Raw genomic sequence first — 27,551 nt, 5'->3', positions numbered from 1 at the left:
TAATGGGGAAACTGTATAATTATGAAGGGCAAGAAAAGGTACTACTAAGTAGTGCAGGGCTTTATGGTCGGAATAAGGCACAGGAACAGAAGCTTTGTGATGAACAGAAGGCACAGAGAAGAAAATATGTTTCTGTCAGAGCCATCTGTTGTGGATCTCCTCAGGCTCAGCTGTGGATATGGGTGGAGATCTCTGTAAAACGATGGAAGAATTATCTGCTGGTAGGAGTTTTTAACTTGTAGTCTGGGAAGTTATGCTACCAGAAATTGTGAAGTCCTGGTATTTTTGGATGAGAAGGTCTGCATGTTCTGCTATAAGGTCACTCTATCTACCAGAGGTGATCCTGCTTTAAACTCAGAATCTTATAGAGTTACAAAGGAACTGGCTGTCAAAAATCATCTTTGATCAGGTCATTGTAAATCAGTTGAAGCAGGTCAACAAGCAAGATTTTGGATTCAGAATGACAATTTTTGTGTGTGTGAAATAAGGCTCAGTAGAGTTAAGAGCTCAAAAATTTGTGAAGGCTTGGAGTTAATTTAAGCCAGTGTATTATTTAAGAGTTTTCTTGTATATTGCAGGCACAAGGGGGGAAAATGGTAGGAAAGGAAAGTGGACCTGCCAGGCAAAAATAAGCACTGGCCCAAAGCATTTAAGGGAAAAAACCTGCCTCTAATGGCAAAGGAACTGAACGCTGGCATAACTGGGTCCCAAAGGTCAGAAAATGCACAGCTAAACCAAAAACATTCAAAAGCCTTGCTGAGCCGAACCTCATGAAAAATACTAAAGGAAAACAAATAGCAGGAGATGCTATATTTTGTTAAATAAAAAGAGAACAAGAAGAGCTGCTGACTGACAGATAGAAATGAAAGATTAATGCCAGGTATGGCCAAACAGTAAATGAATTCTACTCCCAGGATCTGGGATAGAGATAGCACTGGGATGTGAATGAGGATGGCAGGGTGGTGGAAGTCATCCCTTCCTGAGGCGAAGCAAACAGATGGCACGTTCACACAATATGCTGCCATCAGGTGAGAAGCAGCTCTGCTGCTGCTGTGGCTGGGCCAGGTGGAAGGCAGCTGTGAAGTGGGCTCTGCTGGGCTGCCCCAGTGTGGCTGCAGAAAAGTAAACCTTGCTCTCATGCAGCCCCTCCACCCAGCACTGCCTGAAGGTTTGGGAGGCTCTATCCAATTTTGAGCCATCCTTAGTGAAAACCTGAAGTAAAGCTGGCTTCACCACCCACTTGGAAATGTGGGAAACTTAGTTCCAGCCCAGGCAAGCAGCAAGTGACACTTCCCCACCCCCAGACTCTAAGTTAGGCAGATGGCCTTGAGCAAACAGAAATTTTATTGTAGGGTTGGAACATATTGAAAGGGGAAACCTAAGCAATCTGCCACGGGCAGGGCAAACATTTAAAATCGTTTGCTGGCACTAATCCTGACTACATCTTCTCCACTGCTGTGCTGGGTGAGGTGAGAAGGGTTTGCTGGCTGCCAGGTTGATAATTATATTGGGGCACTAAGAGGCTTGGAGGGTTGATGCTCCCCTAATCTATACAAATTAAGGCAGCTGCATACATATAAAAAAACTCAACAAGTCCTGAACTATCAGAGCCCTGCACATGTATCTGAAAGGCAACCCAACTGACTCCCACATCCAGCTGAGGAGCTGGTGGATGTGGGAGCGGGTCCCTTTGAGCTCCTCCTGCTCATTTTTTGGTGGATGAGCATGTCTGTTGTCACTGCTTAGCAGTCCTGTCCTCTCTTCCCTCTCTGTTCTCCAAGTCCTCAGGCTGCAGTTTCATCCTGCTTTCAGCATGGCCTGGCCTTCAGCCCTGTCTTTCCTGAGCATCTTTCCCTCTGTGCCCCGGCATTCTTTCATTTTGGAAAAGCTGCAAGGATCTATATGTGGATCTTTCCCTGAATGCTCTTTTCCTTCAGTAAGAGTCTCTCAGGTTCTTTGAAAGAAATGCCCCCAATAATATTGAACCTGCACGTTTGTTAAACCTATTAAAGATTTAGTAAAAAGGAAAAAAAAAAACCATACGAACTCACAAAAGTAGGATTGGGTGATGGCTCAAACATTACTTCTATCTGTCCTGACACTTCACCTGATCAGTAGCTTCTTGTCTCCCCAGGAGATGGTGGCAGAGTTCTTGTCCTCTGCTGGTGCCATCCCTAGAGAGAAACATGCCGCTTCATGACAAGAGCAAAGGAAAAAAGAAAGGAGTGTTTGAGGGAGATAATCACAAATCCTATTTGAACACCAGAGAAGATCTTAGGGAAGAAATATGGAAGATAAAAGCAAATAAAAAGTGGAGTGAATCTCTCTAGCCTTAAGGAAAGCATTGAGACTGGGTGTACTTCACAGGAACTAATATTTGAGTAAGAAATGACAGGAGATTAATTCTGACCTTGTAGAATGGAGGACGCTGCTGGACAACAGGAATGCAGAGCAAAAGTTATGTTGCATGTGAGGGCAGCCTTGGGGCGAGCCTGGCTCATTGTTTTCCTTCATGACCTTGGTGTAAGAACTAGACATGTGCTTACAAAATCTGCCGATGACACAAAGCTGGTATGTACAGCTAATACAGTCCAGGGAAAGACTTGATTATTATGCAGGAAAAATTAGATGACCTTGTGGAACAGCAGAACAGAAACAGCATGAAATTTAATAATCCAAAGTGCAAAATCATGCCCTTGAAGACTAATGACCAGAACTTCTGCTGTAGGAAAGGGGTTCCTGAAATGGAGGAAGGAGAGCTGAACAAGCTGATTGACCATAGGATGGCCATAAGATCCCCCATGCTATATGGCTATGAGAACAGCTAAAGATAATGCTCCAACACGCACCTGGTGAGAATATGCAGCAGAGTTGTGAAGGAATTAGTATCATGGTAAAAGGTATTAAGCTCAGATCATATGCATTTTGCTAATCTGTGTTCCAAATATACTTTAAAGTGGAATAAATGTAATAAATACTTTAAACTATAATAAATGCAGGGAAATGCAGTTATGTACAAGCAGGAAATGTCAGATGGGGTAGCAGTGATTATAATTTCTGTGTTGTGTGCCCTTTATTCTCCTCCCTCCCCCCAAACTTTCTTAAAAGGTTTGCTGCTCTGGGTTAATGTTCTCCCTACTGAGTTATTTCCATCCCCTAAGGAATGTTTCAATCAACAGGCAAAGAAGGGAATTCCCCTTTCCACTGATGTACGACTTCATGACAGGGTGAGGAACTGTTTACCTTTATTTTTTTTTGTTAGAGCATGCCAACAGTAGGACATTAAGGCAAGAATATAGAGTCTTCCCATAGTCCTGGGAAATCACTCCATCCCTGCCAGCTGTATCCTCTCTCTGCTCAGGATTGAAGAAGTTTGAGCAGACAGACGGACATGCCAGCAGCATCCATGTTGTGGGGCTGGCAATGACAGCTCAGGACCAAGTGCTGGTCCTTCCACACGCTGCTCTCTCTCCCAGCCCTACTATGGACTTTGTGGCGTGACTCCATATGTACATCAGTGCAAGGAAAAGAGGCTTGAACCCAGCAAAAGGTTTTCAGTGCAAGTGCACCTCTGGAATTTCCCCCCTCTTCTGCCTTTCATGTATTCTGGAGTCACTTGGGGTCACAAAAAGGGAAGCAAAATCTTCCGTGGATTGGCCAAGAGGAGCTTCCAGCAAAGCCCCTTCCAACAGCACCGTAATGTGTGAAAAATATCTTGCCATATGGAAAGGCTGTTCATTTTTTTCCCTCTGTGCACAGTTTGGCTTGCCCCACGTTAGCAGAGGCTATCTTTAGCATGTCGTCGGTGTTTTTTATGAAGAGATATAAAAACTCCCACAGCAGGAGTCCTCTGGCTCTGAGACTGGGTGATGGAAGGAGGCTATGACAGACTGCTTAGCTGGCCCCACTGTTCAGAACCATCTGCTTGCCAAGGTTTCTCAGCTATGAAGAGAGAGGCAGACACTGCCCTTCTCAGCGGTGGTATGTCACTGTGAGTATGGAGTACCACTCAGAGAGTAGGAAAGGTTCAGATAAAATGAAATCCAAACTATTTAAATAGACAAGCAGGAGATTTTTTGTATTATTTTCTACTGTAAAATAGTCCCTGCAAAATAGTTTCTAATTTAGTTGTAAATAAGAAAGGAAATACACTAGTTCTCTCTTACATGCAGTTCAGCAAGGCTCCCCCATAATTCGTTCAGACCGCATGAATGAGTATAAGCAGTTTAAGCAGTTTGTTTAGTGGCCATATCTCTGCAGTTGCTTATGCTGAACATAATTTCCTTTCCTGTTGCTAGCTTTGCAACAAGTCACAAGAGTTATTTACAGACACCTTAGTTTTATCTAATTTAACAGCTTTGTGTTGTCAGCAGTTTTGCCATCTCATTGTATTCCCTCTCTTCCTGGTCATTAATAAATAGATGGGGCAGGAGAAGGAGTGGAATTAATCCCAGCAGTGATCCTCTGGCACAGTTCCTGTGGCATCACACTCTTACCACCTTTTCATCCCAGTTATCTGCCATTTATCCCCATCCTTTTCTCTCTCTTTTAACCCATAAAAACCCTTATCTCCTACCCCAGGGCTACTGAGTTTCCTTAAAAGCCTTGTGGTGAATGATACCATCAAATGTCTCTGTAAATGCATATCTTGTGATTCTCTTTTAGTCAATATTTTGCTACCACTTTGTAACGTTTGAACAGGTTAGAAAAGCACAGTTTATCCTCACTGATAAGTATATCAATTTATCTCTGCTGAGCAGTGCTGACTTGCAATTTATTCATCCTGATTTTTTCTCTCTCTCCTACATACCACCTGTAAGTGTTTTAGAAGTATTTTAAATGATTTTTTCAGCTATTTTGTCCATTAATGAATTAAGGTTTTTTATATTTCTGTTTTGAGGGTCATTCTCTAGAGCTATTTAAAAGATTGTTACAGTGTTTGCCATTTTCCAGTTACCCAGAAGAGCGGCTGTTTTAATGATGAATTACATATCTTTAATGATAAATTATGGTAGGCTGAAATTGTGCTCCATTCTTAGGATTTCCTCAGTCTCCAATAAATTCCATTTGGTTCTATGAGTTATTGGAACATATATTTCTGAAGTTATTACACTGATAATTTTGATATCTTTTACCCCACAGGGCTTTCATATCATTGCATGTAACTTCAGAGTAAAGATTCCCTCTCAGCCCTTCTTTTCTGACTCCCAAATGAATCATTTACCTTCACTGCAATCTTTCCTCACCCTGTGATATAATTCTTTACACTTAGCAGTCCAGTAAACCTACACAGCTTTCCATAACTGATTTACTTGCATTGCTTCTTTGTCATCATGCCTTTGACTGGTTTTGTGTATTTTCTGAGATTCAACTTGCTGCATGAGTTGTACTTTGCCTGTCAAATCTTCCATTTTATTTGCTATGCTTTAACTGAGTACCCTTTCCTGAAAGATGCTTTGGGGATAAAAATTATTCCTGGAATTTTACCATTTAATTATACTATGCCTTCCCTTGTTTCTTTGTTCTGAACTGTGGAGATCTGTTAAAGCCCAGGCTATAAATAGCTTCCACTCTAAAGTCATGAATAACATTTAAAAAAATAATTATTTCTCTGGGAGAAAAACACCTGGTTTAAATGCTGATATTTTATCTTAAAATGCTAATATTTTGCTCAAGTTATTGATCTTGAATATGAGTTCATTCACCTAGACTGGTAATTCTATCAGCTTCAAGGTAAATATTCATGTAAATCAATCATAATTATTCTCATAGTAATTATTGTACTTGGGACCATACTCTCTGAAACAAATCCAGTAGTTAATGAACTCCATTGCATGTAGTATTTCTTCATGCTTAATCATTTTGATTCATGGCATGTGCTGTGTTTACAGCACTGGATTTGTTTTTTTCAGATCTAGAATTTGTGTGCTAAGAGTCAGTTTCTCCTACACACATTGAATTCTGTTCAGTGGTTTAGGTAGCACATTTTAACTCTTGCATTTATCTTCCTCTAAACAAATTAATCATTGGACATCTTTTGATATTTCCTTATAACAAGAGATTCTTATTCACAGTTGCTTAATTTCTTCCCAAATTAGTACTTTTTTGTCAGTCATCAGTAACCCTTCCCTTCTGTATCTCTGTAACATTTGCTATTTACACACCTGTGATGAATCCTCCTCCCCTCATCCAAGAAGATGTTATTTTACATGACTAATTTATTTCTCAAGATTACACTGTTATTTGAACTCAAACACAAGAAGGCAAGGAATTTCCAGCATCTGAAGTTGTTTTGCCATCAGTGGTTATGTACCAAAGGCATTGACCACCATCTGTCCTGATTACAGCCTGCCTCCCATACCCAAGCCTGTTAAAGTACACGATCTCAAAGTTATGTGTGCTTGAATAAGTAATGAGTAAAACTACAGGTGATGTTCATGAGACATGTCTTGTGCTTGGATTTCTGAAAAACAGACCACTTAGATTAGGCTAATGAAGTGTTTTATGATGAAATAATTTTCTCCTAGAAATAACTCAAGAGTTAGGTGCTCACTAGCAATCGAGACAAACCAGGATGAAGAATAAGTTGTAATCAGATGAAGCAGGTACTTGAACCTGGTCATCCTAGCCCTGCATGTGTTTTTACTATCCAGGGCACATGGAATTGGATCTAAAATATGAGTCTATGGATGATAATTTTTAAAAACAAACAGGTAGAAATCTGTCTTATCCTCTTGTTTGTTCAAAAATTTGAACAATGGAATTTACTAAGTATCATATTCAGTAATGATTTTGCTACATGAATTAAGAACTTAAATTTTGTAGTTTAAAAAGCAATGCCAAAATAATGTAACATTTACACTTTAGAATTTTGTATCAAATTAATTACCAGACTGTTCTGGCTCTTTGGAATTGGGGTTTCTTTTATCCCTGTAGGACTAACCCAGGAAGTGTGGGCTGTGCATTTCTTCTTCCTAACGATGCAAGTCAGAGTTCCCTTTGGCTGCAGGGAGATTTGGTGAGCCTGGAACTGGGCATGTTTAGTCTCTGCAGCGACACAGGGTTCACAAATCTCCAGGCACTGCCAGAGTGCAGTGCTCTTATAAAGTACCTGCAGGTGTCTGGCAGGCACCCAGCATGTCCCAGCCCTGCAGGACCTGAGCTGACATGGCTTCAGAGCTCTCCTAGCAGGAGAGCCAGATGTGGCTCAGGCGTCTGCACCAGTGGGTAAACACCTTCCCCACTACCCAGGTTGCTCCCTCTCTTCTACATTTTCTCCTCAGGCAGGAGAAATCCAAAGTCCTTTAAGAATTGGAGTTTGATACTGTTACTGCTACTACACAATACCACCTTTAATTATTTGATAGACTGGTAGAATCATTGAAACTATTTCCATTTGCCTAATACATATAACTTTGGGTGTGAAAACTGTACAGATCAAGTTTGAAAAGCCTATTACTTGCCAGGCAGTTTAAGAGATCCTGTGATACTTTCTGTCCCAATACTGCAGAAGTAATTAGACTATACTAGGAGATGTAAAAATTGTACCTTTGAGGTCATGACCATGTTTTAAACTGGTTTTTTTCCTTTCTCTACATGCAAGCACCAAAATCTAGCTTAGCTCAACTGAAAACTGAATGGGTCATGACTGTTCCACAGTAATCCCACCCAGGACACACCAGGCAGACTGGATGTTTTTAAGCTATCAGTGTTAGGTTTGGCAAATTTGCTGATATGGCAGCTTGAGCAGACAGAAAGGAATGGAGAGCCCAGCATCACAAATGTCTCTTGCTCTTTCTGAGTGAGTGGGGTCTGGGAATGGGGTTGATGTCTTGGGACAGGGTCTGGATTTGGTCCCTGATCCAAAGTTGTCTGAAATCTCTCCACTGACTCTGACCTTGACTTAAAGCTGAAAAAATATTCACCAGTGTGTATAGTCAATCACAAACCTGTGTTCTCTAAAATAGCATCTTCTTTTAATGGCAATAAAAGAGAGAATGCCGTGAGGATTCCTTGAGCCTCTTGCGGTCATTAAAAATTCTGCTGTCAAGTATCAATTTGTTCTAATTTGATTCTCAGATACTGGATGGTGTTTTCCCTTTGCTTTCTACAGAAAGTCTTCTATTACCAGGAATACTCTCCCAATTTTAGATGGAATTGTAGATGGAATTATCTTATTATATTAGGTGGTGGAGTGAAATTACACCCATCTTCTTTAAGGGACTCATACTCCAACCATATCTGGCTGTAGTGAGGGCTGCATAGATATTTTTCTCTATTCCAGAAATAAAGCATACCATATTAAAGTCTTTTCATGCCAGTTTTGTTATCATAAATATCTCTGATGGATATGCTGATTCATTTTTTAATAGGGGATAATACTTCAGATGAGAAAATAATCAAAGCACAGAGCACAGTTAGGTCAAGGTAATTTAACTCTAATCTTGCTTAGTTGTTATTGTGATCTGGACAGACAGAACTGAGATAATTAAACCTTGATTGTGAACTACCCTCTTCTTATTTCATATGGTTCCATGTGCCAAATACAATGCCAGCAATCCTAGCTGACATTTTCTATGAAAAGACATTTTTAGGCATCATAATGTGTGAAGGCTGCCAGCAGGGCAGTCTATCACTTCTACCTTACATCAAAGGGATGTGCACTCTCTTGTAGGAAGAAAATAAAGCTAGTAGAAAAAACAAGACTTCAGCAAGGAAGGTTAATGTGGGGACCTTGCAGCTCGGAAGAGTCTAAGTTCAAATTTAGGGAAAAGACAGCACAACCAACACTTTCAGACTTTCTTCCTTGCCCTTGAATCAAACAAGAAACTTTGGGAATACTGAAAAATACCTTTATTTCTACCTCTCATTAATGTAATTGCCTCCATTTCTCCTTCTGCACTCAGAAGAATGTGGCTGTACAACAGTCTTGTGATTTCCACCACGCCTAGCGCTGCTTCTCCACTGCTGACTGCACCAGTCCACTCACCAAAGCTGAAACCTTAGGCTCAAGGTGTGAAGCATAATCAAGTGAAGATGGTATAAAACCCCAGGAAGACATGAAGCATTCAGAGACTAAAGGTGTGTTCCTTAAATATACTCTTTGTTTCACAGCTCTATTTTTGATAGCAAGTAAATTTTGCAATTACAAGTGGGGCGATATCAAATCAGTATGAAACATTCATAACTGTAGCTAAAATTGGGTGATGTCTCCTCAGCTGATGCATGCTTGAGAGGGATGCCTTTGATGCCAAAGCTTTTTAGCAGGGCTGATGCTGTCGTTGTTGGGTGTGTAGCTCACTCAGTTTGTCAGTCTCTGCTGGGGCTTTGCCAAGTGCTGGATTTTAATCCCAAGTTGTTCTGGTCAGAAAGGCAGAGTGTAGCCTGCAGTGTGCAGGATGCTAATACTGGTACTATCTCTCACCTCAGGGGGGCTGCAAGAATAAAATATTGCAAGGAGAAGATGAGCAAAGCAGTTGCTGTGCATGCTAGTTTGTGTGTGAGAAGGAGGGAAAGAGAGAGCACCTGTGTGAGAGGACTTTGCTAAAGGGCAGAAAGCATCTGGGGAATTGGGAAAAGAAGACTCTGCACAGTCTTCTGTGCTTTACAGATACAAATATAAGGGGATATGTGCTGAAGGGAGAGGGGAGCGCAAAAGAAGTTCACAGATCTGGTCAGGAAGCTGGCAAGAAAAAACTATCTGATAAACAACTGGGGTTTCTTCAAAAGCAGCATCTGAGTTTGTTCTTTACTGTTGAAGCCATCATTTAGAAAACAAGTGAAAATGGGTATGGTGGTCTCATTTTAGTCCCTCGTGGCATTTTACACATCACTCAACAACTGCACCACTTTTACATATGACTGTTTTCATAGACAGAAAATGAGGATCATAATGATATAACAGTCAAGACAGAAGTCCACATTTAAGGGTATTAGCAGAAAGTGCTGCAACATAATTTGCCTCTTGCATTTTCCCTGACTGTAACTAATAAAAAGTCCTCAAGCCCAGCAGTATCGAATTTACTCAAATTAAAAAGCTGCTTCTCTGTGACAACAGACTATACTTCTTGTTCCACTTCAAAAAGTATTAATTATGGAACATCATGTTTTACGAATATTTTTTGTATAAAAGCTGCATTAAAGCACTATTATAGTGTTGAGTAAACAACTCTGTGTTTTGCAATATACTCTCAGAAAAAAGTTGCATCAGTGTTTTATAAGTAGGTCAGTGACAATTCCTTATGTATTTCTTAAATTCACATGGACTATCTCGATTCCAGCATAGAAATACATGGATAAAACTACTGTGAATAAAATATTCATGTTTTTCTTTAAAAATAAATAGACCCACATAAGCTGCAGTAAGAGAGGTAATGCTTTTCTGGTGTAGGATTGGCTTCTGCATGCTTTAAGAGCTCTACTTGGTTCAGTTTATTACAATATAATTAGTATGAGTGCAATTAATATGAGTGTAATTAATATGATTGAAATTAATATGTGCATAATAAATATGAAATTCCCTCAGCAATGAAACCATTCATGAATTTGGGGATTGTAACACATGCCTAATTTCTTCATTTGATATGAAAATTGCTGTAAATATAAGATATGGTGACTGATTCCAGGGTTGTCTCCTCAAGAAGCCTTTTTGCTTACACTTGGACAAAATGTGTGTTATTGTTGACACGTCCATCGCTGTGGGGTTACAGGATGCCACTTCATCCAAGAGGTTTTGTAAAGAGAAAGTTGCTTTAATGTACATGTAGTAATACCTGTGACCAGGTGGTATTTCAAAGAAAGCCCCAGGAGAAGAATAGAAAGTGCAAAAGATTACTCTTGTCTTCTACAGATGTCTCCTTGAGTAATATCACCTTGAGCATTTGTAGGGGTTAAAATCATCTTAGCTCATCAAAAACCAAACCAAACAAACCAACAAAAACCCCCAAACCAACTCAAAAACCCCCTCATCAATCACCAAAAATGTCCCAAAGCCAAACAAAACCCAAACAAACTCTAAGACATCTAGTCTTTGGAGAGCCTTGAAAAGTGCTGAGATATATAAAGGTTGGTATCTGAAATGGGCTTCTTTAGACAGAAACTTAACATAGAAAACACTTTCTCTGCTGCATGGTTATTAGAGACATATGCTCCACCATTTTCTTAGGTCTGTTGCCCTTTCCCTGTGTGGACTAGATTATGGTGAGCCTCAGTATGAAGTGTTTGTAGTTCTCTTGGCTAAAACACATAGTTTCTATCAAAAGGAACAGCATTTCAACCATCCAAAATGATAAAACCCATTTTCTTTCAGGTATTTCTAAATTATTCAAATTTAAGAAGGGACATGCCCCCAAAAACCTGTGAAACTGTGTTTTTAGAGTGATCAGAAAGTGATTCCATGGCTAGGAAAATATTTGAACCATTTAATCATCAATATAATATTCCTTGTGTTGGTAGAAATCCTCCTATTTCTGCTCACTTACCTTTTGGTTAGCTGAATACTGTCACTATTGACATTTCACACAGCAGAAACACAGCTCCATGTAATGTGTATAATGTCTGCCATGGGCTCCACATAGGTCTGGGGGAATAGGTAAAGCAGCTTGGATGATGTTTTGAGTGATTTCTCATATATGTGAATTGAGTGGCCACTCCTTAGAGATCTTTTGAGAAAGAAGTAGATTATTAAAGGGATGGGTTTCCCCTGATTTACATGCTCATGTTGCTTTGGCAGCCGCAGCAAATGGAGAATGTCACTGTCTGCTGGCAGTGCAAAGGACTTCAGGCTGATGCTTGCCTCTTTTGGTTTGTTCACTTGTATGCCAGACCCAGCTGGCAGCAGGGCTCATTATGCTCCATTATTGTTCTAGATATTGAACCTATTTCTTCACAAATTAATTGCTTCTGGCTGACTTATCTGTAACCAATGTGATTGAAATAGCATGAAAACAATCAGTGATTGTGGCTGTCGCCTGTTAACTCTACCAAGGAAACCTTTGTTGAGACTGCTTTGGCAGCCAGTGGGTTTCATGAGTTTGGAAGCACAGTTCCATGTCAGCAACAGGCTGGAGACAAAGCTTTGGTGCAGAAGAGGTGCTAGGCTGATTGGCATGAGGGTGGGATGTCACTGATAACTATGCAAGATGCAACACCAGGGATGCTGTGTGACCACTTACACAGGTGGTACCAGCAGCAGGATTCCTTTATTTTTGGTTTGTTTTCAGACCAGTGGCAATGTGAAGTGGCTGTAATGGCTTCACCAACTGGAGGTGAAGCCTGTAGCCCTTCTGAGGGTGACATGCATGTTGGGCACACTGGAACTGAACTCTAATGCCTATGCTCTGGATTTGGGTGAGGGATGGACTGCATTTCCCACCTTCATGTATAGACACTCCTCTCTCCCTCTTTTTTTTCTTTCTTATAAGGAAGAGGGTGTTGGCTTAGTATGGTGCTTAGTATCTCAGTTGGTTAATTTAAACCACAAAGGAGATTTACCATGGACTCCCATGGCTGTCTTGGCGGAGGGAACCCGAGGGAAAGAACCTCTTTCTCTTTCAGCCTTCATAGTTATTGTTGAGAAAAATGTGAAAGGTTACTTGTAAAGATTTTATAATTTGCAAAGACCATAGAGGAAGAACTTGGGGGTGGTCAATATACAATACTGGAATCACCAGGCGACGTCAGGGTCTTATGCATATGAAATTAGGGGAAAAAGAAGTAACCCTCCAGTCCTTCATCCTGCAGAATTTGACAAACTGGCAACAAGAGATTTCTGCCCTGCACATTGGGAGTCTATGAAAGGGAAGGGAAGAATAAGCCTATTCTTAGCACCCTTTATAAGCACACAAAGTACGGCACAGAAATGTCACTTGCTGGGGCGGGAGGAGGGTTTGTTAAAGAGGACAGGACCGCTGTATAGAATCGTCCTCTACGACAGGGCAAATGAACCTGCCGTTGTCAGCCCCGTGCCAGCTCTTCACATTCCCATCTCAGTCAGCTAGTGCAAACGTCCTGATTTCTTCCCTTCCCCCCCACCTTTCCCAAATTATTTTTATTCATGCTCAAAGACCGGAGGCTTCGCCAGACCCCGGACGACACCACCTCGGGACGGGAACCAAGCGGTGACTTCAGCACAGGCAGACGAGAACTGCCGACAGGCAGGAGAGCGCCCCGAGGGTCCCCGCCCGCGCCGATCGGCCGCTGCCAGCCGGGGGCACGCCGGCCCTCCCCGCCGCTTCCCCTCAAAGTTCCCAGCGGAACCCCCAAGGCGGCTCCCGCTGCCCGCCGCGCCCGGCGCTCCCCGGCGGACGGGGCGGCGCGGCGGCGCCTCCCCCGGCCCTGCCCAGCCCAGCCCTGCCCGGCCCGGCGGAGGCGGTGGGCGGCTCCTGTGGCCGTGGCATAAACCGGCGGCCCCTCCCGCCGCCGCCGCTGTCCCCGCTGGACGGCGGGGAGGAGAGCGGCGCTGCCCTGGGATCCGGGCGGAGGCTGCGGCTGCTCTCCAGCGGAGGGGCTGCGCCTGGCGGCGGCGGGCCGGGAGCTGCGGGACACGGGCGCGCCGCCTCCGGCTGCCGCGGCCTCGCTCGCACGGCGGCGGCGGCGGGAGGCTCCGCCGGGCTTCCCCATTGTCTGCCCGCGGGCGGAGGGCTGCGCTGCCCGCACGCCCCCACCCTCGCCTTTGTGTGCTCCGGCCGGCGGCGGGGCGGCGCGGCGCCCGCCGTGATGCGCGCTGCGGGGCGGCGCGGGGTCCGCGCCGCTCGGTGAGAGGCGGGGAGGGACCCAGCCTGTGCCCCGGAGGCTCTTCGCTCGCAGCAGCCGGAGGGGGGGGACTATGGACTGAGCGCATCGCCGTACCATGGAGTCGGGCATCCTCTTGAGCACGCTCTGCCTTCTCCTCTGCCTGGGGCCAGGTAGGCGGATGCTGGACCCGCCGGGAGAGTACCCGGGAGCGGGGCCGGCGGAGCTTCGCAGCGGCGATGCTCTGGCCCCTGGGCAGCCGCAGGTGCGGAGAGCGACGGAGCTGCTGGGGGGATGCTCGGGAAGTTGCTGTGTCGGCGGGTGGTTGACGGCACTTTCTGGTCAGTTTCAGGCTTTGGCGTGGACCCCTCGCTGCAGATCGACGTGCTGTCCGAGCTACAGCTGGGAGGCTCCACGGAGGGCGTGCGCCAGGTGCCGGGGCTGCACAACGGGAGCAAAGCCTTCCTCTTCACAGGTACGGCCGCCCCGGTCCCGCAACTCCGGCCGTGGCCATCGGCCCCCGGTACCGCGCACGGGGCGCGTCCCCCCAGCTCCCCCCACCGCCAGAGGTTTGCTCGCTTTGAGACCTCGGGATTCCGTATCTTCCCTTCCTGCTCGCTTTTCTTCCACTCTTCTTTACCGCTCTCCTCCCATTATTTCATAAATTTTTTTTCTCTCACCCCATTTTTTTTTTCTTTGACTGGTAGACGCTTAATTAAAGTACAGCAGGAACGGGGATGGCAGATGGCATGTTTGTGAGTCGTGGGGTGCGGTGATGAATAATAGCACCACCCACTCTACTGCTTTACTTGGGAAACGCTAAACATATCCCAGTTCCAGCTAAGGAAAACCTCACTGAAAGTTTTATGTGAGTCGAGCAAAATGTTGAAATGAAGTGCCCCGGAGGAGGGAGGCAGATGGCTTGAAATAAGAACAACCTTTTTTTTGCCAAAGGAAGTGGCCCTTTGGAGCTTCTGTGACATACCCCTCCTGAGAAACAATGAATGAGTTTTGGTCTCTTTTAGGGCTTGTGGTTGTTTCTTTGTTAATAGTAGGAATAGAAACAAAATAGTAGTCTTCCCTCTTCCAAAAATACATTTAGGAGTTCTATTAGAGATTATTAAAAATTATTAAACTTTCTTCTATTGTACTTCATAAAAGACTGTAAAATAACACTCAATATGTTGTTGAATATATTGGCATTGGTTATGTTCCATACCCTTGCTCACTGTCAGTGTGTTTTTGAATTACACTTTAATGACATACTGATATGTTAAATGAAGCTGGAATCAATATTTTTAGGGGAAAAAACCCAAGTCTATCTTAATTAAACAACAACAAAAAAAAGCCTAAAGCTGGCCTTTGGAGGCAAGTCTCTTCTCTGAAAGATGATTAAATGCTCCTTAGAATCTATGACTAAGCAAGAAGAAGGAATGTGGCTCAACATCTGATGAAAAGCAAGCAAATCTCCACCTCAGCTTGCGCTTCCAGGGTAGGGGAACTTCATTGTTGGTGTCTTGTGTCATGCCAGGAGTTTAGCTTGGCTCTGAAGATGTTTCTAGTGCAACAGGCAAGAGGCTGTGTTTCACGTACAGAAGAGTCATGATCCAAGGGAGATAAGATCTGAAAAGGGAATTTCTATTTCATGTGTGCATTAATGAGATAATTTATCAGGAAGCTAATAGTTGCCAAAGGCTTTTTTGTTGTTGTTGTTTTTTAAGGTGACCTCTCTAGCGGTGTTCTTCCCTGGAGCTGCCAGCATGTGTCACTATGGACATGAATGTGGAGACACATGGGCATGTGTGTTAAGAAACACTGGCACATGCTGGCTTTAAACATCTGTGATGGGCTTGCTGCTGCAGAGCAGAGACCTCTGGGAAGGGGGTGACTGCTTAGCATGGCAATGCATTTGTGTGCCAGTGGGATTGGTGTTGTGTTCTAAAATAGATGTCATTTTTAAGGCATGGTTCTGAGTTGAAGCCCCATTGTGCTATAGTGAGTGGATTGGGGGGAAGTTAAGACTCACTTTGTCTTCAGTGGTAGCAGGATTTGAGATTTGGAAGAATAAGACTTGCTGGTATATTTTCCCAGTGTCAGGACAAAAAAATTACTGGGTTCCTAAAGAATTACTTTTTTTCAAGTTTTTCCCTCGTTCTTTGCAATAACAAGTGTACATAGTTCCCAAATGAGTTAGCAGTTTATTTGTAACAAAAAAAGACAGGAGTTTTAAATTTTCCCAGCAGCCTTTTTATTTTGTTGAGAACAATCGGAGGAATAACAAGGATGAAAACACTTGTTTCTAAATGGTGGTTGAAATCACTCAGTGTCCCTTAGGAAGTCTTTAATGCCCTACAGGACTGGAGATAATTTTCCCTGCTACTGCATAAGATGACTACTGATTTTCTTATAGTAAACGGGGTCCTTACTGAGCAGAGAGATTTTCATTTTTGAACTTGGATTTAGAAGTAGAGAAATTTCCTTCCTTGATCAGACTACTGGGTCCACTTAGTCATTTTTTTTCTGCTCTTAGAACTCACCCTCTGGGAACACTGCTGCAATGTGTGCCTCTTAATGTATGTATGTGCAGCATGTGAATTTCAAATATGTGTGTGTAATGCCTTGAAATTTGGTTTGTCTATGTGGGTTTTTCCTTATTCCAGCTGAAGCCTTAGTCCTAGATAGAAAAGATTTTGTGAGAATTATGCAATTTATTTTGAATGATCTGTGAACTTACTCTGGAAGCTCCAACTTGTGATCCATCCTTCCTTTCCCTCTTGGTTTCTTTGGATAGTGAATCTTTTCTCCTATCATATACGTATTTATAACAATTTAGTATGTTGCCTTTTTGATAGACTGCATTCTCTAAAGCCTTACTTTACATAAGCTTAAACCATTCAGAAGTCCTAAATGCTGTTCTCTATTTTAGAAGGAAATGATGAATGTGGCATGTTGAACTGCCAACAGGTAATAGACAATTAAAGATGTATGATGGGAAAATTATATATATAGTTAAAGGAGAATAGTCTCTCAGTTTCTAGGCAAAAAGTCAGTTTTGACTGCTTAATTAGATGTAGCATCAATTTTCAATATAGGGGTTTAGCATCTGATTGGCTGTTCTGGCAAATTCTCCCTTGTGTAAGTGACTTTTCAAAGGTACTTGTATTTCTAGGTCATAGAAGGCAGTAAGCAGTTACTCTTTAAATAATTTTAGTCAAGATAATTTAGATTATACTCATGCAGTCTTGTGTTATGCCATGATTTAGAAATAATGTTAGCCATTTGAAATCTGCTGTTACTTGGACTTTTTTTTTTTTTTTGTGTGTGTGTACTTGACTTGAGCAGATTTAGGTGCTGGATTCTAAAGCTTTTTAGGTGTCTGGTGCTCCTTGGTTGTCATGAATGGTAGCAACAGAGTGCCACTGTAATCTTTGTCTAGTTGGCTGCAGGGATTTCTTTTTCTGGAAATGTGATTTGCAGAGTAATTGTAAAATGTTCCAGTGTAGCTTGTGGGAAGATACAATTATGAATAGAAAACAGGAGGAAGTCTTCAAAAATGTTAGTGTTGCTGTATGTGAACATCTGCCAGCACTTTCTAGCCAACAGCAGGTATTACTATGTCAAAATATGTTGAGAGGAAAATTATTCCTCTGCTGGTCAGAGCAGCAGAACAGAAGTCAGAATATCTATGTCACTAATATCTCTGTTGGCAACTGTTTATGTAAGTTGGTGAAATTTTCCACACCTTTGTTCCTCCCTTTGCAAAACAAGGATGACACTTGGGTAAAGCCCAAACCAGATGGGTGGACTGAAGTGTAATTAAGGTAGTTAAAAAGGGCTTTTGGAGAAATACACATTGTCATTCTTGTTCTTTTTTGTAAGGATACTGCATTAATGCAATTTGAGGAGATGGGTGAAGATGAAAGTCCAGTGTAGCTACTTTCCTGTGCAAATAGGGAAATCATATTGCTTCAAGAGGACTTGTTGCATATGTAACTGCAGGGGAGTTTGAAGAAGCAGACAAAACTACAACAACAGAGGCTGAAGGATGAGGAGGGTTTTGGATGACTAACTCAAGCCTGTGCTAGGAGATAAAACATGAAGCTCATGCAAGGTCCCAGTGAAGCCAGATATTTCAACCGGCAGTAGGAAATGGTGTTCTGAGGTGTGACAATCTGAAGAAGGGCTGCAAGAGTAACTTGGTCTCTGGCATTTCACTAGGCAATAACATTTTGTTACCCTCCCTTTAAATCCTATTATATGTATTTTATAGCTAGAGTATTTCAGTAGTCTTTCTGGGTCTGTCTTGTTGAGAACAGATAGTGTTCATCAGACTGTCTTTGTCCAAAGAGTATGTGTGTGTGTGTAGTAATGGAGACACCTTCCAAATGCCTCCAGCACCAATGGAGAGGGGTGGAAGGTACACTGTAAATCAAGGGATGGGAGGCAACACAAATGGAAGCCAGGTGATGTGCAATGACAGTATATGCCCGTCGAAGGGGGTGTATTCTCTTCAAAGGGAAGGCCAAAAGGTGGACAGAAGTGTGCAGTCAGATGGCTACAAACATAGAAACATGCATTTAAGGAAAAGATAAAAAGGACATGTCAGTCAGGAAAATGTGAGACGTTATGTATCTGAATGCAGAATTTGGAATTTATTTAGAGGAGGGACAATTTCAGAGGCAAGATATGGTATATTCTAATGGGGCACAAGATATGTTATGAAACACCAGAAAATAATTTAATCTGTCAGTGGGATGAACAAAAGGACTCAGCAGTACTGTTGTTTGAATTGGTGCTGGCTGGCACAGAATGCTGTCAGAAAAAAAACCCCACCCCTAAAACAGATTTCTTGGTATAAGTGATGTGTTATCTGTTGCCTTATGACTGGATCATTAGTGTGTTATTTAAAATATTAGCAAGAAAATATTACTATCTTATATCCCTTTGGAAAGTTCACTCTGTTTTATCTCATGATGTCATCTCTGGACACTTACTAAATAAGGAAGCTGAAAAAGCCCTAAAAGCAGAGATGAGTAAACTTTTTGTCACAGAAATAGGATTTACATTGCCTGTGCGCTTCACGACACACACTGCTTTTTCCTTGCCACCTGTCATTGAAACTGTGGGCAGATGCTTTCTCTGGGTTCCAGCTGAGCCTGCTGAAAATATTACTGTTCCCAGCTGCTCATCACTGCCCAGAAGCTAGAAGGTTACTGTACCCACTACTCTTCCAAAGCAAGAGATTATATGAGTGTTCCCATGTCTGCTGATGGCAAAATCAGCCAGCTTCAGGGGTGAACCTGGCTGACTGCAGTGGCATGGATTACAGTCCTGTGAAATCCCCTTTCTCCAGCTGTATGCATCTCCCAGAGGAGTGCTAACAGACAGCTAGGAATGAGGATGTAAATGTTGCCAAGTGTCTTAGCTCGCTGCAGAATGAATACTTATATGCAGCTTTTTTTATTGTCTTGCATGCAAACTGTTATCACTCAAAGCACTGAATCCTCAAAATGTGGGACCTCCATCATAGAGATCATCTGTAGATGACAGAAGTTTTAATCAAAGTTTAATTTCAGTATGCACTGGTGGGTTTTTTGATGTTAGAAATGGCTAATGTAAGCAATTGCTCTATGACAATGTGGTAGCCAGAAAGGTTTTGGTGTATCTGGAAAGCCAGCATTAGCTTTGCCTTTGCTGCCTTTCACTTCTGGAACTTTCTAAAGTCACCTCTGCACCTGTGCAAACAGTAACTGTTGTGACAGGGCACTGCCAGGATTGTGATTAACGCTGCTGGGTGCTGGAGGAGGGCAGGAGAGCCCTGAACAGCTGGGCTGCTGTTGCTGGTCTGGCTGCTCCTCTGAGACATACCCGTGCTCCAGAAGAACTCAACCTCTTCTGGGAAGGAGAAGTAGTTGTAGCAAGAGGAGGTGTTTGTGAAGTGTCTGCTGCTTGAAGACCCTGCCCAAAAGAGGAGATAGCATGTAGGATCCTGCATCAATTTTCCATCCTAAACCATGAACTTTAATGCATGGAGAACTATGATGCACTTATCTCTACTGAATATTCATGAATATGCCCAGAACTGGAGATTGTGTTGCTTGCTAACTGGTTGTGCTGGTCTATCTGTGAAAGAAAAGGGGAAAAAGTTGTGGAAGAAAGACTTAAATATCTTGATGCTTGTAATGGTGCAGTAGAGGGTAGGGCGGGGAAATGGAAAGTGAATGGGAACATAAAGTATGGCAGATACAGAAACGGAGAGAAGAAAAGCTTGTAATCTCTGAATGTAGTCATTAGTGCAGAGTTGACACAAATAATGTTAAGGAATGACATAAAACTTGGCCTGTGGCATTTGGGGATTGCGTCTGTCTTATGCTGAATGTTTCTAATAAATATTGTTGTTGAGAGTGTGTATTAGGCATTACTATCACATAAGTCTTAAGCAACAAAGTTGTTTTAGGCTCAGCTCTAAAAATTGTCATTATTCATCCCAAGGAAAGGTATTTTACACAAAGTGTTATTTTGTTGTCCTTTTTTTTTGTTTGTTTGTTTCGTTTTCTCTTGGTTTTCTGAAGTGAGCTTTTTCTGGGGAGGGCAAGGTAATAATCTCAGAGATTAAATATTCCCTTTAAAGCCTTTAGGGTTGCTTTTTTTGTTGTTGTTTGCCACTTGTGTTTTTGTTGTTGTTTTGTTGGGGTTTTGTTTGATTGTTTGTTTTTAGTTTTTTTTCCCCTGATTTTTTTTTCCTTCTCTCACCTCTTTCCATGTGTCTTGATATGGGCTCTTGTCACCTTTCGGTCTGTTAAATTCCAGCATGACTTTGGTGGCTTTGCCTGGGCTTGGTAGAACAGCTACCATCTCCAGTCTCTGATACTTCAGCCATTGGAGTGAATTAATACCTGCATTTCTTTATCAGCAGGGTGTGACTCAGTTTAAAGCAATGTTGTGTTTTACTGTGTTCTTCTGGACTTGAGCCTGTGCTTTTCACAGCAAAATGTATCTGATACCTGCAATAAATTGAAGTCACTGGGGGTCTGTTTTCTACTGGGACAATGATGAATCTCTAAAATTTTTTTAAATGAGTGTCTGGTTGTTCAGGTTAATGCAAATAACCATGTATTGTTTATGCATTCAGGATTGCCCCAAACGATTCATACTGACTAATGGCAGACAGAATTGCATTTGTTCTTCATGCCTTTACAATGAGGCTCTTCTAGAATATTGCAAGTACAAAATCCTTGTTGGGGCTTGTATTATCTCAGGGCTCCAGCTGGCATTTTGTTGGAAAGCTGAAGATGAGTATGATGTACAGCTCTAAGGCATGTGTGAAAGGGGAATGCATTACAGTGGTGTCTGTGTGGGGATGTGGGGCAGAGCTCTGGAGCTCTGGTTGGTGCCGTGAGGAGGGACCTGATGGTTGGAGGAGTGGGGCCAAAGAGCTTCTCTCCGTGTTGATATCCCTGTCAAGAGCAGGCAGGTGCAGATGGCTCACCTGGCAGCCTCTCCTGGCAGTGTGGCAGGGGGCAGTGGTGTTGGCTGAAGTTAAAAGATGTCATGTTGACAGCAGGACAGCTTCTGTCCTGTGTGCCACAGAGGACCCAGCACACGCAGCACATATGCCCTGAGAGAGAGGACAGTGACCCTTCTGGGTAGCTGTCAAGTGCATCTTTCCATATTGCTGGGGGAGGAATGCATTAGCAAGAGGAAGTGATGGGGGAGAATGAGGTCTTGCTACCCTTATGTAATTACTTCTGCTGTGGCATAGTTTTGTAGTCACAAAGTGTGCCTGAGACTTGCTAGGTTAATTTTTTTTTTATGGTTTCTTCCCCCACTGCAGCATGGCTCATTCTCTGGTGAGATGCCACAAAGGACAGCAGCATTTCCTACACATCCCTTTTAGATCAACCACAGTGTGTGATTTTTTTCCTCTACTTTTGCTTATAAGATGAGGGAAATAGGTTTCCTATTCTCCCCTCCTCCCCAGCTTATGTTCTTCTAGTCTGTATCCTCCAGGGTATACAGGTGCTACCTTGGAAAAATAGCTCCAGGTATGGTTAACTTCACTGCTTCCACGGAGTCTTAAGGGATGTACAGCACTGAGTTCATAAGTTATTTAAAGCCAGTGGTAAGGGCTGAAATTTTATATAGCTGTCACGGAAAACTGTAGTTCTTTGTAGTGATTCTTCTTTATATTTTGTCCCATTTGGTTTTGCACTAAGGTGCAGATCCACTGAGCAGCTGTATTCTCCTACCTGAACTACTAAGGTACAGCTGAATAAGGGGTGAAAAAGGATTTTTTGCTGTTGGATTCTTTCTTTTTGTCCATCTGTTTTTGCCTCAACTCCTCTCTCAATGTTTAAGAAATGCTGTTTTTTTTCCATCTTGGCATTGTCCAAATGATTTCCTCTCAGGAAAATCTGAGGAGAAATATAAGAAAAGGTACTTTAGGTTTTTTTTACCTGGACATGTTTTCCACAATAAATACCTACTATGAATGGTCATTTGGATATTTCAGATAGAATAAAATTTCTGTAGCCATTTTCAACATGGAAGAAATTTAAGCGAAAAATTCTTAGTACTTGTTAACATTTTATTTGCTTTTGGTTTTTTGTTGCATGCTTTGTTTTTGGGGGTGTGTGTGATGCTGATGACTTCAGAGAGACGCACAAACTTAGAACTAACTGACTTTTAGCTTGAGTCATCTCATGAGCAGCTGTTCACAGTTCTGGGCTATTGCAAGGTGCTAAAGCAATGGGAATGGTCTAAAAGGACCAGTAAACTGAAAGAGACTTCCGAAGACACAATGTTCAAAAGGCTTTTAGCAGATTAACATATTCTCTGCAGCACCAAAATTGCTATGATAGACTGTAATGTTTCCAAGGGAGCCATTACAATCAATATTGCTAGCGATCCATAACTGAGAACTCTTTTAGTGGAATTTGAGTGGCTATTTCCTTCTCTGAAAACATGGAGTATAATAACAAAAAGACCTACAGTTGTAGAGTTAGAGCAATGTTTATACTCTGTTAGAGCAATGTTTATACAATTTTCCCAGCATAAGTGCTTATTTAAGTGTAATTAGATGGTGGTAACATCCATAGTGTTTATCCTAAAAGCGAAGATTACATGCACCAGCCTTGACTCTGTCTGGATATCCATCGGTCTCTAGATACAGCTGTGTAATGATCCAGAAGGGTTCCTAAGGATCTCTTCTAGTTTTGAGGTCAATAATCTGTGTTTTAATAGCTCCCTAAGCATGCATTTGCATATTGTGCCCCAGCTGTTCCAAAGGCACTCTTAAGATTTTCTGTAACATTAATATGCCTTGAACCTGAAATAGTCTCTAGATTTGCTCAGCTCTCATTCAAGGAAGAGGGTTGACTTGAGGAAAACCTTGTGTACCCTGTTCAGTGTTGCTCTTATTAGGAATCCCTGCACACACCATTAGCATAAGGAAAGCATATGGGAGTAAGAGATCTGGAAGGTTGAATTTTTAAAAAAATTGCATTCACTCTGGGTTTCTGCATTTCAGAAAAATATCAGTGAATTGCAGGGACTGAAGGGAAAAACAGCAAACCTGATTATACAGTAACAAAAGGTCTGGCTTAGTAAGGAAGCTTTTGAAATAAAGCATGTACAGCTTGTCCAAGAAATGACGAAAGTGTTGTATGAGAAGTGTCTAGTATAAGAAGATTCTTAGTGGTTTAAAACGAAGGAATTATTTAGTATTCAAAGAGCTAGAGGTAAGAATAATGTAATGATACTAAAATGGAGAGGATTTAAGATAAAAGAAGCCTTTCACAGTGAATTAGTTTAGATTGTGGAATAGCTGCTGAAAAGAAGTGGTGGAAATCTCCATACTTTTGATTTTTTTAGAAGATAGCCTGAAATAAAATATCTAGGAAACATTAGCTACGCTGTAGTCATTGTACATAGTTGTTAAGGTAATAGGGTAAGGAATAGGTGGATGATCCTTCAAGTCTTTCTGTACTCTGGAGAGTGGAAGTGTTGGTGAAATTGATCAGGTTAGGGAGAGTTTTTCAAAGACACAAAGTAGCATCAAACACCTGGTACACAATTATCAAACCAGCGCCTTTGTATTCTCCCAAAACTTGTTCTATGGTTCACTTACATATATTTTGATGATGCTGGGCTAAAATAAGCCTACAAGAGCGAATTAGAGCCTGGAAACACTTTATAAATTTTACTCATCCAAGCTTATACATTGAGCATGAGTTTAAGCCTGTAGCTGATTCTTCAGGGCTAGTGGGCACATTTGCAGAAGCATGGACTTAAATAAGAACTTCTGGAGAACCTGAACTCTGGTCTTTCCCAGCTTTCTTGAAATCTCTGGTAAAGGTTTGCTCGAGCCTTCCATGTATTTTCTGCCTGTCTGCCCTGCTTACAGCTGAGTTGTGTATAAGGTATTCCTTGGTATCTCTCCTCTTTGATGTTTCCAATTCAAAATTTTCTTTTCCTTCATTTTTCTGGCATCAAAACAGATATTCTGTGAGTAGAGATTTTTCCAAGTATGCCAGTATGGTTGGTGGCATTGGTGTCCTACCTCTACTCTCAGGTGTGGTCCCTCTGCTGCTTCCTGTTTCTGCTTGTGCTTGAATTCTATTTACAGTTCAGTACAGTTCAGCCTTCTCCCCCCATCTGAGCTGTTTGCTCAGTCTGCTGCTGGAAACCTGTGGCTAACAACAGAGGTGTTGGATGTGTCTGTATTCAGATACAATTTTTCCACTGGTGGCCTTCCTCCCTGCCCTGCTTGCTCTATTTTTGCTGTTAGGATACGGGTTTTAGTTTTCTGGTGCTTTTTATCTGTGTCAGTGGCTTTTGGCCATTCTCTTGTGTCAGAAGTTAATCTTTCATGCAGACTGCATGGTTGTAGTCATCTGCAAAATGATCTCATATTAATGCTTTCTTAAGGTCACCATTGTGTTGTGTGAAAAGAAATCAGCACTTAAATTCTTGAAAGATAGAGTTTTTGTTAGCTGAAGGTAGTTAACCCTAATGTGGGTGAAAACCAGTTATACCCTAGGAAGCCGGGGATGAAGGAAAACTAGGATGAGAGATCCAAATCACTACCATGAGGGAGAAACAGGTTCTTCCTGGAGAAAAAAGGTAAGCTCATCCACGAATGACTACAGTTAGGCTAGGTGATCTCAAGAGGTCCTTTCCAGCCTAAATGAATTTGCGAAACACGGGTGTGAGGAGTTAGGTCCTCAGGAACAGCATACTCGTCACAACAAAAGGAGGTTTTGAGAGAAAATGACTGAGCAGAGAGCATGAGTAAGTCTTACTGACACTTGCACAGTGAGAACCAAGTGAGGGGGAGACGTGGTGTGTTGCTGAGAGGGGATTGGATTGCCTACACCAAGCATGATCCTAATTCAGAGGTGCCATGATGGGTGCTGATCTCATACAGTCTGTCATTGTATGATAGTTCATCACTGGAATATGCTTATTTGAGAATTTGAGTTGTGTCATAGCTTCAGAGAGAAGGGTAGGGCATATGAAGCAGCTTGATCTACATCTAGCATAATCTGCTTGCATGATTTATTATTGCCATTAAGTTAGTACTTTATTGTTTTTAATTGATTGGGCTTTGTTTACCTTTGGTAGCCTGCCTTTCATTTGGAAAAGGCTGGCAACACTATCTCCTTCTCCTCCTCCTGTCCTCCCCTTTTGCTGTGAATTGAATAACTGTTAAAATCCTGGCCATGCTATGCAATGAAAATAAAGTCAATCTTTTAGCAGTTCTCATGTGTGTCATGCCCTTATTACAGTACTAGTAGGGCTGGAAGATGATGCATTGTTTTTCTTCTGCTCTTCAATGTCCCAGTGTTAACAGCATTTCTTGATGTGATATTTTTGTTTGTTGTTAGGTCACTTTGACACAAAGTGCTCATGTGACAGCATGCAACCAAGCATAACTAGGTGCATATGCCACAGATGGCAGCTGCAAGGAAAACAAGGCAGGCTTGATTTTCTCCACAGGTTTCAAAGTGTTCTCAAAGCGGCTTCTAGAAAGCTGTTTTGTGCCTAAAGGGAGTTCATGTTTATATACACATATATATATTTATAAAGCTATAGTAGCTGTAACTTTTTAAATATAGCTGGAACCTTCAGTAGTATTGGCTGTGAGAAACCTAAACAACATAATTCTAAGTATCAGTATGTGACTCTACCTATGAGGGAGTGCATCTTCAAAACTTTAAAAGGATTTAAGAATAGTGTTGGAAAGAGGCTAGGAAAAACTGGTAATCAAAAAAGCTGTTGCATCTTATAATTGATAACCTGGAATCTATAAATCACCAGGAAGCATTGCAATGATAAATACATGGTGCAGAGCATACTGTGCAGCACACATTTTAATTTCCTAGGAGTAGAATTGCAGTAACAAGAACAAAAGTCTTTTATCTTCATTGTTTTGCTGTCTTGTCATAGGTCCCCACTGAGTAGCACCTTCTCTCCTGGTGATAGTATCTTGCATGATGTCAGTTGCTGTGAAAGGGATAGTATTTCTGGTGTATAAGGAACAGAATTTTTCTGTATCATGTATGCCTTTAAATATTTTTGATAGTACTTTTGTATGTGTGGTGCTTCCCTGTGTGTTGATCTATACATTTCTAAAATTCCTTTCAGAAATGTTCAGGAGAGCACATTCTCATTTTCTGTGCTGGTTTGATAGGAGCTGCTAATGTGGCAGGATCTGTATTGCTCTTTAGCAAATCAGCTGTTTCAGCCTCCTGTACTGAGAATATGGACTTCTAATCTGGAGTCCTGCATGTTCAAAGTTCAGCTTTGCCTGTGATTAGGTTTCCTATCCTGTCATTTGCCAAAGGATTGGAAAATTGTCAGAAATATGCTATTGCAGATACGGTCACTAGAACCTGTTCTGTAACTATTTGTCTTTTATTTATTTTTTCCTACCGAGTCCAAAAGTCATGAAATCCATGTTCATGGACCTGACATTTTTAGAAGAGCATACCTAGCTTTTTGCAGTGCAGCTGGGCTGTTTTACATTCCATTTACAAGTGGAAATGATTCCACTTGTAATCCTGGTGCAAATTCCCTCTTTGCTGAAGGGACAGCTGCCCAAGGAAAGATGAAGGATGTCTAAATGTGTTAGCATTGTGCTCTGGCAGGTTAAGACTAAGATTGAGCGAGCTGTGGTACTGAATCCATCACAGAATGATTTGGTCCCACCTGACTTGCCTTGGTTTCTAGAAGCAGCTGGTTGGTGTATAAGCTCAGAGGCTTAACCCAGCTGCTAGTATAATCATCCCCAAACCTGTTTTGTATCATCTCTTGCAGAATGCTGCTAGGCAGATTTCAGTGATAATATTGTCAGTTCACAGGGAATATGTATTATATTATGACTGCTGTTTTCCACCGATAGTCGTGGATTTGCAAAGTCTATCCTAGTTGTCCTAATTCAAGCCTAGTTGTCCAGGCTCTCAGTACTTCCCTCCTCTTGTCCCACAATGGATTTCTTCTCAGCTGTGCCATAATGACTTCAAACATCAAAGTGTGTAGCACATAGGTGAGCAAGAGTTTTGTCCAGGAGTGATATGATTACTGTTTATGAAGGACGTAAGTATGAAAAGCCAATTTAATTGGGGAAAAATGTGTTCAGAAACAGGTCTTCTAGTCTTTAGTGTCAGTCCTTTGTGACTTGTAGGACTTTGCATATGGTTTGAGCTGGAGGAAAGCCCTTGCTGGATGACACACCAAAGCTGTAGCTGACATTCAGAACAGAGGAAGCTACAAAGCAAAGGCAGTTGGAACCTCCCCAAATGCTGCAAGAACAAACT

At 42.0% G+C, this 27,551-nt stretch overlaps 1 protein-coding gene across 1 annotated transcript in view; it reads left to right on the top strand.

Annotated features, from left to right (window-relative positions):
- The first annotated feature begins 13,815 nt into the window (after positions 1 to 13,815).
- NELL2 (neural EGFL like 2) overlaps positions 13,816 to 27,551 on the top strand; it is a 134,833-nt gene continuing 121,097 nt past the window's right edge. Inside the window, exons 1-2 of the mRNA XM_084205854.1 lie at positions 13,816 to 13,904; positions 14,078 to 14,206. Coding sequence (XP_084061980.1) covers positions 13,850 to 13,904; positions 14,078 to 14,206 — 184 coding nt within the window. The 5' untranslated portion in view covers positions 13,816 to 13,849. The remainder of the gene's footprint in view (positions 13,905 to 14,077; positions 14,207 to 27,551) is intronic.

This window comes from Fringilla coelebs (genome assembly GCF_963513975.1).
Source record: "Fringilla coelebs genome assembly, chromosome: 5".
Taxonomy (NCBI): domain Eukaryota; kingdom Metazoa; phylum Chordata; class Aves; order Passeriformes; family Fringillidae; genus Fringilla; species Fringilla coelebs.
Note: the sequence above shows the minus strand (reverse complement) of the source record. Positions and strands in the feature narration are given on the sequence as shown.